The 12,416-nt window shown below is 44.9% G+C and overlaps 2 protein-coding genes across 2 annotated transcripts; both read left to right on the top strand.

Annotated features, from left to right (window-relative positions):
* Positions 1 to 486: 486 nt before the first annotated feature.
* Positions 487 to 1,317, top strand: LOC136653821 (olfactory receptor 2D3-like). Its single transcript, XM_066630703.1, has one exon. It carries the CDS (start codon positions 487 to 489, stop codon positions 1,315 to 1,317), a length of 831 nt encoding a protein of 276 aa, XP_066486800.1.
* Positions 1,318 to 8,360: 7,043 nt separating this feature from the next.
* Positions 8,361 to 9,191, top strand: LOC136653820 (putative olfactory receptor 2W6). Its single transcript, XM_066630702.1, has one exon. The coding sequence runs from the start codon at positions 8,361 to 8,363 to the stop codon at positions 9,189 to 9,191; it is 831 nt and encodes a 276-aa protein (XP_066486799.1).
* The last annotated feature ends 3,225 nt before the right edge of the window (positions 9,192 to 12,416 follow it).

Genomic DNA, 12,416 nt, shown 5'->3' with positions numbered 1-12,416 from the left:
TACTACTAGTACTACTATTACTATTATCAGAGCATATTTTGCTACTTATAGCTGGCATGGCGATAGAGTTTTGCAACATGATATGGATAATGTTCTAAAATAAAAATGAAGGAATGCAAGGAGTCCTGTTCTGGAAGCTAAATCAATAAGCCCCAATCAACTAGAGGAAAAATAGACTTATCTTGATTTACAGTTGGAACAAGTGGTCACCCACATTAGGCAACTTAACCCATTTTTGCCCAGTCCACAGGTGTACACATTTGGTTCCTGTTGCGTATATGCAACCTTGGGAAGAAATGGATTAAAGCAAAGAAGAAGTTGTTGTTTGTTTACATCTGTATGTTGCTGTTTGTCTCCAGGCTACTAGACAGAAGGGAAGATGTGAACAACACAAGCCTCACTCAGGTCAACCTTGTGGGACTCACAAACCACCAAAGGATGAGGATTGCTTTCTTTTTAGTCTTTCTAATCACCTACTTGGTCACCATGGTGAGCAATTTCGTCATCATCATGCTGGTTCACCTGGACTTCCGTCTCCACACCCCAATGTATTTTTTCCTCAGCAACCTCTCAGTCCTAGAGATGTGCTTCATCACCAACATTGTGCCTCAAATGATGGCTCACATGCTGGCTAGAGATGGAAGAATCTCTTTCAATCGCTGTGTAGCTCAGATGTACATTACCTGTTCTCTGGGTTGCACAGAAGGGCTGCTTCTGGGTGCCATGGCCTATGATCGGTATGTGGCCATCTGTTGCCCCCTGGTCTACGTTGGAGTCATGAACAAGGGACGCTGCTTAACACTAGCAGCCATCTCATGGGCTTGTGGTTTCCTCTTACCTGTGGTTTTCACACACTGCCTTTTGAACCTTCCTTTCTGTGGCCACAACAACATCAACCACTTTTTCTGCAGCCTTCATATGGTATCAAAACTCATGTGTGGAGACATTCAGCAGCTTGAGGCCATCATCTTAGTGGGGGGAGTTGTTGTCCTACTTGTCCCCCTCTGTGTCATCCTGACCTCTTATGCGCTCATCATAACATCTGTAGTGCGCATGAGCTCAGGTGAAGGCCGGAGCAAGGCCTTCTCCACATGCACCTCACATCTACTGGTGGTGACAATGTTCTATGGGTCCCTCATAACCCTTTACATGAGGCCTCGGTCAGGTACAGACACCAGCCATGACAAACATGTGTCTATCTTTTATGTAGTGATCACCCCCCTTCTCAACCCAGTCATCTACACACTGCGGAACAAGGATGTCCATGCTGCAGTAGCTAAGGTGTTTTGTAGAGGAGGTGCTGGACACAAGGACTGAGTTCTAGTCTCCATGGGGGGAAATGACTTGGGGCGCAATGCTTACCCCTTATGTCAGTGCTTTCCAGCACTGACATAAGGGCAATGCAGCTCCGAGGTAACGGAACAAACATTCCCTTACTTTGAGGAGGCCTCCGTGAGTGACACCCAACTGCAGGATGTAGCACACGTCCCATTGGCACTGCTATGCCAGTGCTGGAAAGCACTGACATAAGGGGTTAGGATTGCGCCCATAATTACATCACCCTTGATCAGTTTCTCACTTTGGTTTCAATGCAAAAAGTTTGCCTTCCTTTGACAATCTTTGGGCAATTTTGGACCTAGCCATTGCACACAATCGCTGGCAAGCAGTGAAAACGTGATCAATAGTGAAATCCACTGGATAAAAAAAAATGTGTTGACATAAGCTTCAAACATGCTCATATAGCTCACTGCTAAAGAATATGGGAAGTCGTCTCTTTATTCTCTCCATTGTTCATTCTGAAGCTTACAGAACAGAGCCTGATAATCACACGGCCATCACCGAGATCTCTCTGGTGGGACTCACCACTTACCAGTCAAATCACCATTTCAAAGGATGAATGTTACCTCCTTCATGCTCATCATCATCATGGGTGATCTGGTCACCATGATTGAACTGCTGCCTCAACCCCTTAAGGCATTTCTTTGTCACCATCCTCTCAGGCCCAATGAAGTGACTTCTTGGCACAATTGTGTGCTCTGGAGTCTAGAGTCTAGACGTTAGTATGTCTCCATGTTGGAAGAAGCTTTTTTCAGCTATCGCGTGGGCCACATGTACTTTTCAGGTTCTATAGTCTGCACTGAATGGTGGTGGGTGGCATGGTCTGTGGCTGGTTTTTGGCCATATGCTCTCCCCTGGTGTATGCCACAGCCAAGAATAGGGGGCAGTGCTTGATGCTAGACACAGCCTCATGAGCAACTTCTCTGCAGCATGACCACAGTCAACGGGATGACCACATCATATGTTCTGCATTTTTCTTTCTCTGGCCCCATTTCTGCCATGAATTTGTCATGGTGGTGAGACTAGGATGCACTGATGCTCATGCCACACTCATGCCGTCATCACTGTGGCAGGGATTACTATCTCAAGCATCCCACTCTCTGCCATCCTGACCTATTTTGTACCCATCACAGTGTTGGTTGTATGCATGAATTCAGGTGCAAGATGGAATGAGGCCTTCTCCACTGGGTGTGCCTCCTTTTTAGCAGTGGTCAGTATGGATTGCTCATCACCTTATATGTGGGATCTTGGTCTGACATAAATCCTGGTCATGACAAATGTGGAGACTTTTAAAATTCTCATGGTTTCCCCCTCAACCCACTCCTCTGTCCATTGCAGAACAAGTATCAAGGGTTACCACCTGGTTAGTGAGTCTCTCCAAAATAAGGAAAGACATCTTAGGGTTCCTTGCACATCATGGTGCATTTCCACTTTACAAACTTAGAAGGAATTACATCACTTAAAAAACTGCTCAGAGCACAGATCGTGCCTCATTATCCACGGTGGTTCTGTTCCAGAACCCCCAGGGGATAAAAAAATCAGTGGAAACCAAATAAAAGGAAAAATAGCTTTAAAGACCCACTTCCAGGTTTCTTGCTTCTCCATTGTTGCCCCAGAATGCATTGGTATAAATGCTGTACCTCATTCAGCCACTAGATGAGGTGGTTAATGGAATATAGTGGGATTAAATTACCATTATTTAACAGCACAAAGATAGGAAATGGGATTTTGGTGCTTTTTCCTCCCAGTGTTCAACATATGTATATAACACTGTTTTTTGGTTTAAAGAGAAGCCTGAATGAATTGTGATTTTAAAAATGGCAAACTGCCTCTCTGTTTAGTTTAGCTGTCTGCCTCAGCAGTTTCAGGCCTGCATCAGGCAGAGTCAGAGATGAGATGTGGATTTTTAAGGTTCCAAGCTGCCAAGCACTTGTTCTAATTGCTTTAAACTAATAATTTGTTCTATAGCATAGCATAAATGGCTTTATTACCCTGTATTAGCAGGGTAATACAGACCACACAACTGAAGTCTTTTATAAAATAAAGTTAGACCTGGGGAAAGTATAACATCAGCAAGGATATTACTAAGCATGATATTCTGATTTGCCTCAAAGCAGCCAAAATCTCAGGAATCTTAGCCAGGCCAGGGTTTCAGTCTTGTGCAGGCCATCTTTGAGGCACAATGCTGCATAAGGAATGCAGTGAGGTACTGCAAAGACCTTATAAAGAAATCTGGATTGAACACATTCTACTAAGATGGAAACAGCTGATATCCAGGTAGGGATACCAAACAGCAGTCGTGCCAGAACCTTGGACTTAAAGATCTGCACTACTGCTGGAATAGAAGAGTTGCCCCAGGGGTAATAAAACTGCAGGGTAGCTTGAACTAATAAATTGCTTGAATAAATAGCAGCCTGATGGTGAAATGACCAAGTATGCCTAAAATGCAGCGGCTTTCAAACTCCCGGGCAGAGTTTGAACCGCAGTAAGTTCTGGCGGGGGCGGAGGAGGGGAGGCAGCAACTTGATCCCCACGATTGCGTCACTAAGGGGGCTGCAGGGAGTGGGATGCACTCATCAGGCCCTGCAGCAGCCTGTTGGGGGTGCCGAGAGCCCCACATAAACCATCTGTAGGGCTCCTTGCAAGTTAAAAAGTGAAAGTTGAGTGATTGTGCTCTACTTCTGCAAAACTGGAACCAGGTTCCCCACATCACGTCGCTGCCTCCCCCCTGCCCTCGCTCCTTAAGGGAAAAGTGGCCAGGGATCTCTGGCTGGGGCATCACGACGCCCCAGTTTGAAAAGCCCTGGTACAATGGAATAGAATTCCGAGATACTTGAATTCTTTAACCTGTTAGATTGCCTTCTCCCCAAAGGACCAACAGATTTAGACTTCTCGAAATTCAATGGCAATTTATTGGAAATTAAATATTCAATACAAGAATTAATTAAACACTTCAAGCCAATTTTTGTACGGGACAGTAACAGCATATCATCTACGTACAACATAAGAACACAAGAACATAAGAACAGCCCCACTGGATCAGGCCATAGGCCCATCTAGTCCAGCTTCCTGTATCTCACAGTGGCCCACCAAATGCCCCAGGGAGCACACCAGATAACAAGAGACCTACATCCTGGTGCCCTCCCTTGCATCTGGCATTCTGACATAGCCCATTTCTAAAATCAGGAGGTTGCACATACGCATCATGGCCTGTAACCCGTAATGGATTTTTCCTCCAGAAACTTGTCCAATCCCCTTTTAATGGCGTCCAGGCCAGACGCCATCACCACATCTTGCGGCAAGGAGTTCCACAGACCAACCACACGCTGAGTAAAGAAATATTTACTTTTGTCTGTCCTAATTCTTCCAACACTCAATTTTAGTGGATGTCCCCTGGTTCTGGTGTTATATGAGAGTGTAAAGAGCATCTCTCTATCCACTTTATCCTTCCCATGCATAATTTTGTATGTCTCAATCATGTCCCCCACTAGGCGTCTCTTTTCTAAGCTGAAGAGACCCAAACACTGTAGCCTTTCCTCATAAGGAAGGTCCCCAGCCCAGTAATCATCATAGTCGCTCTCTTTTGCACCTTTTCCATTTCCACGATGTCCTTTTTGAGATATGGCAACCAGAATTGGACGCAATACTACAGGTGTGACCTTACCATCGATTTGTACAATGGCATTATAATATTAACTGTTTTGTTCTCAATACCTTTTCTAATGATCCCAAGCATAGAATTGGCCTTCTTCACTGCTGTCGCACATTGGGTCAACACTTTCATCGACCTGTCCACCACCACCCCAAGATCTCTCTCCTGATCTGTCACATATAGTTCAGAACCCATCAGCCTATATGTGAAGTCCCCAACAAAAGGGGGAACGATAAATTGCTTAATTTAGGAGGATGGGCATCAACCAAGGACATATGAAGAGCAAGATCATTCATGAAAACATTAAACAATGTAGGGGTCAAAACACATCCTTGTTTGTCTCCTAAATTAGTAGGTATAGAGACCAAAAGTTTCCCACAGGGTGTTAATTTAACACAGCAGCTAGTCTCCGAGTAGAGCTTCCTGCTTAAGAGGAGTTGCTTATGTCGGCTTAAGCTATCTTTTGTGCTCCTTGAAGCATTTGGTGGGCCACTGTGAGATACAAGAAGCTGGACTAGATGGATTGATCCAGTGGGGTTCTTCTCATGTTCTTAATAAGGCCATGCAATGTCCCCTGGTGTATGCCATAGTCAACAACAGGGAACGAGGCTTGACACAGCCTCATGAGCAGGAGCTTTCCTTGCCTGTAGGATAACCAGGGCATGTGTTCTGCACCTTCCTTTCTCTGGCCCCAATCATTTGAAGCATTTCTGCTGTGAGTTTATCATGGTGCTGAGACTAGGATGCATTGACTATATAAACCCCTCATCATTGTGGTGGACAGTATTATCTCAGGTGTCCCTGTCATGACCTCTTTTATATTTATCAGTGTTGGTCCTATGCACGAATTCAGGTGCAAGCTGGAATAAGGCCTTCTCCATATGCACCTCCTATTTAGCACTAGAGTTTGCTACATTCTATGGTTTGCTCATTGCCCTGTATGTGAGACCTTGGTGTGGCTTAAATCCTGGTCATAACAAATGTGGATACATTGAACATTCTGGTGGTCTCCCACCTCGAGACCCTCATCTGTTCTTTGCAGAGCAAGGATTAACAGATTGCTAGGGAATCTGGAAGAAGAAAAGACAATTCAGGGGTCCTTGCACATTATGGCAAAGTATTTCTGCTTGACAAAGTTAGAAGTAATAACATCACATAAAAAGAAATAAACAAAAACTGCTCAGAGTATGAAGAAATTGTTCTATTTCCTACTAGTTAACAGCAAGAAGCCTTAGGGATTTAGGAGCGCTTATTAGTTTATAATCCAAATGATAACAAGAAAATACCTCAGGGAAGTGGTGGATCCCCCATGTGAGTGAGCCAGAATCACTCTTGCTGCTTTACAGACTTAAATAGGAGACATAGTCTCTGTTGCTGCTTTGCACTCTTAAATAGGAGACCGTCATGGATTAGGCAGAAACCAGAGAAAGATACATTTAGTTCTGTCTTTGGTCCACGGGGCATGAGTTGAGAAATCATCGGAAGCAGCGTGAACCACCCAACACCTGAGAAGTCTTCCAGAATTGGTATCCTTTTATATCAAGGAGCTTAGCTGATTCCTCCTGAAGGTGATGGGGAGCATTGTTGAAGGTGCTGGACACAACAGTCTCAGGTGGGGGGAATTTAACGAAGAACCGCGATCCCACCCTGTAGTTCTGCAGCAATCAGTCTCTCCCCAGCTCTCATTCACCCACTTGCTACTCCATCCACCTAGACCCTGCTCTCTCTCTCCACTCTGCTTTCCTTTCCTGTATCCCCTCCTTAGACCTCCTTCTTCTCGGCATACCTCCCTGCAAGGCTCATTCTACTTCTTCCACCTTTCTCCTTTCAATTTGTCCTCCTTCTCTGGTCCTTTCATTAGTTCCCTTCTCAATTGCCTTACCTAGGATCCTGTTTCCTCCTCCACCCTGCTCCAGTCTTAGGCTAAGCTCATGTGCCCTACAGATATTATGATGAGCCCATTATAGGTCAGGATGACACAGAGGGGGAACAAGTGGGATGGTAACACCCTACACCAAGCTGATGGCCTCAGTGTGGTAAAAGACTCATAAACACTCCAACCCCAGAGTTAATTCAGTACTGTAGTGTTTTAATATTTTAATATCCCTTCTGCTCAATTGCTGCTAACTGGGCAATGAGCACCCATCCTGGGCACCCATCCTTTTGGGGGTGGGGGGTGGGGGAAGCCACTCTCCCACTGTCCTAGCACAGCCTTTTTTTGCCAGTGCTTCTTTGCTGGGTTCTTAGCTTCCTTGTGTCTGTGTTTAGATTGTGAATGGCTCTGGAATAAGGAAATAGTTTTGGTTGCTGTTATGTTGTGAACCTATTATGCTGTTAAGTTTTGTTGTGAACCTTTTTTTCTTCAACAGTCATACAGAAATCATCATCATCAACATCATCATCATCATCATCATCCACCTTATACTAGTAGTGCTATCAGACTGCCTTTGCTGCTTATTGAAATTAGCTGGTACTACTGTAGTGTTTTGCCATGTGATATGCATAATGATCTAAAATTTCAAAATGAAGGAATACAGAGTTCTATTCTGGAAGCTAGATAAATATGTGCCAGTCAACCAGACCAGGGGTGGGCAAACATTTTGGCAGGAAGGCCACTTCGTCTCTCTGACACTGTGTTCAGAGCCGGGGGGGAGGAGAATTTATTGACATTTAAAATTTGAATAAATTTACATAGATGAATAAGTTAGAAATGTAACTTATCTGACTGAATGGATATTACTGAGCTTATTTATATTACACATGAGAACTATAAGACAGGCATGTAGAACCACATGAGAACTATGGACTGTTTGCCACACACCTCTTGCATAGTGAGAACATACAGACCAAGTCAGATCAAAGCAAAAACACATGGAGACATGTTGTTCAGAGGCAATGGGGGGCATTAAAATAATGCCCAGGGAAAAGCAGAAAACACATTGAGACTCTAAAAGGGCTTGCTGTAACTCAGACTGCAGCTTGAGTCAGGTGGTTGTGAGCGGCAGTTGCAGGCTCCAACAGTCTCTGATGGGCCAGAGGTTCACTGGAGACTAGGGGCTCCCTGCAGGCTGGATTGGGGGTCCCAGAGGGCTGCAAATGGCCACCGGATCAGGGTTTGCCCACCCCTGAACTAGAGAAAAAATAGTCTTGTCTTGATATCCATGGAACAAATGCTTACCCACATCAGGTATCATTAAAGCACAGGCAACATTGTTTACTTTTTTATGTTGCTGTTGTCTCCAGGCTAATGGACAAAAGGGGAGTTGTGAACAATACAAGCATTACTCAGGTCATCCTTGCGGGACTCACCAACCATCCAAGAATGAGAATTACCCTCTCTGTAGTCTTTCTTATCACCTACCTGGTCACCATGGTGAGCAATTTTGTCATCATCATGCTGGTCCAGCTGGACTCTCGCCTCCACACCCCAATGTATTTCTTCCTCAGCAACCTCTCAGGCCTGGAGATGTGCTTTGTAAGCAGCACCATACCCCAAATGTTGGTTCACATGCTAGCTGGAGATGGAAGACTAGCTTTCAATCGCTGTGTAACTCAGATGTACTTTACATGTTCTCTGGGTTGCACGGAAGGGCTTCTTCTGGGTGCCATGGCTTATGACCGCTATGTGGCCATCTGCTGCCCTCTAGTCTACGTTGTGGTCATGAGCAAGGGACGCTGCTTGATGCTAGCAGCCATCTCATGGGCCTGTGGTTTCCTCTTACCTGTGCTATTCATACACTGCCTTCTGAACCTTCCTTTCTGTGGCCACAACTACATCAACCACTTCTTCTGCAACCTTCATATGCTATCAGGACTTGTGTGTGGAGACATTCACCAACTTGAAGCCGTCATCTTCGTGGGGGGAGTTGTTTTCCTGCTTGGCCCCCTCTGTGTCATCCTGATATCTTATGGGCTCATCATAATATCTGTAGTGCGCATGAGCTCAGGTGGAGGTCGGAGCAAGGCCTTCTCCACATGTGCCTCCCATCTGACGGTGGTGACAATGTTTTATGGATCTATCATGGCCCTTTACATGAGGCCTCGGTCGGGTAAAGATTTCAGCCATGACAAATACGTGTCTATCTTTCATGCAGTGATCACCCCACTTCTTAACCCTCTCATCTATACACTGCGGAACAAGGATATCCATGCTGCAGTAGCTAAGGTGTTCCATAGAGGAGGTGCTGGACGCCAGGACTGAGTTCCACTCTCCATGGGGGGAAAAGGAGTTTGAATCTCAGAAGCATAAGACTTGACAAAAACTGAAGTTGCTCTCTCCCCAAACTCTGTAATAAATAGAACAGTTTCTCCAAACTGTTGTGTCCCTTTGTATTCTTATCTCAAACATTTTTGAGACACAGGGTGCAATCCTAACCCTTTATGTCGGATCTTTCCAGCACCAACATGAAGGCAATGCAACTTGAGGTAAGGTAACAAACATTCCCTTACTTTGAGGAGGTCTCTGTGAGTGACACCCAACTGTAGGACGCAACACATGTGCAATTGGCACTGCTATGCCAGTGCTGGAAAGCACTGACATAAGGGGTTAGGATTATGCCCACAGTGTTCTGGTTTCAACAATGCTCAAAGGAAATAAAATCATTCAATCTTTTCCTACCTATAAAGCAATACAAATTCCAGTCTTGGCCGTGTGCTTGAGAGTATCAGGGCCGAGGATTCCAGGGAGGATTTGCCACTCAGGGGCATCAGGTCTTATCCACTGCAGTACACCAGCTTCGCATGATTTTGGGTGTTCCTCACTACAAGTGACGTCGCTAGGGAGGTGGAGGTAGTGCAGGCTGCACTGGGTGACATGCACAGGGGTGACACGCTAAAATCACGGTGGTTAGGAGAAATACTGTCATGTTATATACTGTTGGATGTGGAATGTCCAGCAGAATGCAATGCAAAAAACCCCAGAGTTAAATATCTTCTTTCTATCAAAAGTTATGGCCAAAAAACCAGATAACAAAAAATGCATGGAGCCCTATGGAAAGTGAAACTGAGCTGTATTGCATGTTTACTTATGGGTAGGCAACTGTGCCTTAGTCCTTTGGAAAGGGCAGGTTGAGAGGAATCCAACGACACCAGAATGGTCCTGATCCAATGAATGCAGTCTCCAAAAACACCTGAGAAGGGAGTCCCTCCTTCCAAGCAGACGAATGTATTGAGCCCTATGGAAAGCGAAACTAAATCTCAGGGTCGCGTTTACTCATGAGTAAGCAAATGTGCCTTGGCTGGCGGTCAGGCCAGGCAAAGGGGAATGTGAAGCCACTAGAATGGTCTTGGTCTGATGTAACTGGAGCTCAACAAATGCTCCAGAACGCTGCCTCCAAACCCCCACCACTAAAAAGGATCAAAACAGTGGCTTCAGCAGATGAAGGTGAACTTTTCTGAGACTTGCAAAGCCAGGTGGTTCCTGACAGTCATCTGGTGAACATGTGAATTGTTCAGTATATGTGAATTGTTCCTTTCTTTAACTCAGGAGTGATCCTTTTGGATGACATTTGTAGACTAGTCACTGATACTTATAATTTATAGACACTAGACACTGATATATAATTTATATATATATAAATTTCTTGTATGCTTTATTGTTTGTTGTGCACTGCTTTGAATATTAGAGAAAGCGGTATATAAATCTTTTAAATAAATAAATAAAATAAAAAAGATGACTACTTACAAACCCCTCGCGTTTGGCAGAACAGCGGTAATTAAAATAAGGATCTTGCCTCAACTGCTCTCTTCTTACACCTTCTAGGGCTATTGAACAATCTTCTTACAAATCCCTCGCGTTTGGCAGAACAGCGGTAATTAAAATAAGGATCTTGCCTCAACTGCTCTCTTCTTACACCTTCTAGGGCTATTGAACAATCTTCTTACAAATCCCTCGCGTTTGGCAGAACAGCGGTAATTAAAATAAGGATTTTGCCTTAACTGCTCTCTTCTTACACCTTCTAGGGCTATTGAACAATCTTCTTACAAATCCCTCGCGTTTGGCAGAACAGCGGTAATTAAAATAAGGATCTTGCCTCAACTGCTCTCTTCTTACAACTTCTAGGGCTATTGCACAATCTTCTATCAATCCCCAGCCTTCTTTATGACTAATGAAGAAGCATCATCTCAATTCAATACCAGCACAACGTTTAAAACAAGGGATGAATATTCACATATTTTCCCATTCAGATCAGTATCATTTGGTAATAGTTTTGGTAGGGCCTAATAAATTGGTGGCTTGTTGATATGCAGACTATGTTGGGTGAGATTCAGTCACATCCTTTCAACAGTTAATTCGGAGAGTGTTTAATTCATCCTATCTCCACCACCCCTGCAAAAAAGGCATCGTAAGGTGGGAGGGGGGAGAGTGTCTTAAGGTTAACCCAAGAGTAAATGGGAGGCAAGTAAGATGATGATTTACCTCTGTGTAAGTCCGGGGCCACCTATGGGTCCCCTTGGACATATGCCACCTATTTTCTTATCTGAGAAGGGAAAAGTGGCAGGGACATTTACAAAAGAGGTGAGAAGATCCAGCATGTATCACTGCTGCTGGATCCACCAATCCAGACTCCTCCCTGCCCCCTTATCCTCCCCCTCCCCAGTCAGAAACACCCTCATTCCTCCAACTGCCTCCCCCATCCCTCCCACTGTTTTACATTGTGCTGGTGGATGGCGTCTTCGCTACCAGCAAACATACACGGCTGCCACTGACTGCACTGGTGGCCCCATTGTACCTACTGGCAGTGTGGGTGAGTGTGATGACGGCATGTGGCATGCACTGGGATGCAGACATTTCTGCCGGGAACTTAATGCTTCCCTGGCAGAATGTGCAATCCACTGGTGGACTGCGCCATATGCCAGGAATCTAAAGCCAGCCAACAGTCATGTAACAGGATTCTCAGGAGGGAGCGCAAGGGCTGTACAGCTTTGAGGGAACTATCCTTCCCTCCAGTGCATGAGGCTGATGGGGTGGAGAGGAGAATTGAAATTCAGATTAGATTTCTGAAACATTCAATAAGATAGGCTATGCTTAATGGTGTTGCTAGGAGGTGCGGGGGGGGGTATGGCCTGCACTGGATGACACCCACAGGGGGATGACATTTTTAAAATCTTGGTATTTTTGAATAATGCCATCTTGTTATAGATTATTTGATGTGCAATTTTATGTAGAATGCAATGAAACAAACCGTGTTGAAATATCTCTATTCTATCAAAGGTTATGGCCCAAAAACCAGCGAGGGCAGGGAGATTGTACATCAGTATGCCCACTGTCTGGGGCATTGCCCCAGCCACTGCGTGGTAGGAGGTCCATCATCAAAGGGGTTACACACTGGCTGGAATAAGGCCTTCACCATATGCACCTCCTATTTAGCATTAGAGGTTGCTACATTCTATGGTTTGCTCATTGCCCTGTATATGAGACCTTGGA

This window comes from Tiliqua scincoides, chromosome 5, assembly GCF_035046505.1.
Source record: "Tiliqua scincoides isolate rTilSci1 chromosome 5, rTilSci1.hap2, whole genome shotgun sequence".
Taxonomy (NCBI): domain Eukaryota; kingdom Metazoa; phylum Chordata; class Lepidosauria; order Squamata; family Scincidae; genus Tiliqua; species Tiliqua scincoides.
The sequence above is the reverse complement of the archived record's forward strand: the minus strand, read 5'-3'. Positions and strand labels throughout refer to the sequence as shown.

What these genes read in the sequence shown, in the direction of transcription:
- LOC136653820 (XM_066630702.1), top strand. Translation starts at nt 8,361, where the DNA reads ATGGTGAGCAATTTTGTCATCATCATGCTGGTCCAGCTGGACTCTCGC.
- LOC136653821 (XM_066630703.1), top strand. Translation starts at nt 487, where the DNA reads ATGGTGAGCAATTTCGTCATCATCATGCTGGTTCACCTGGACTTCCGT.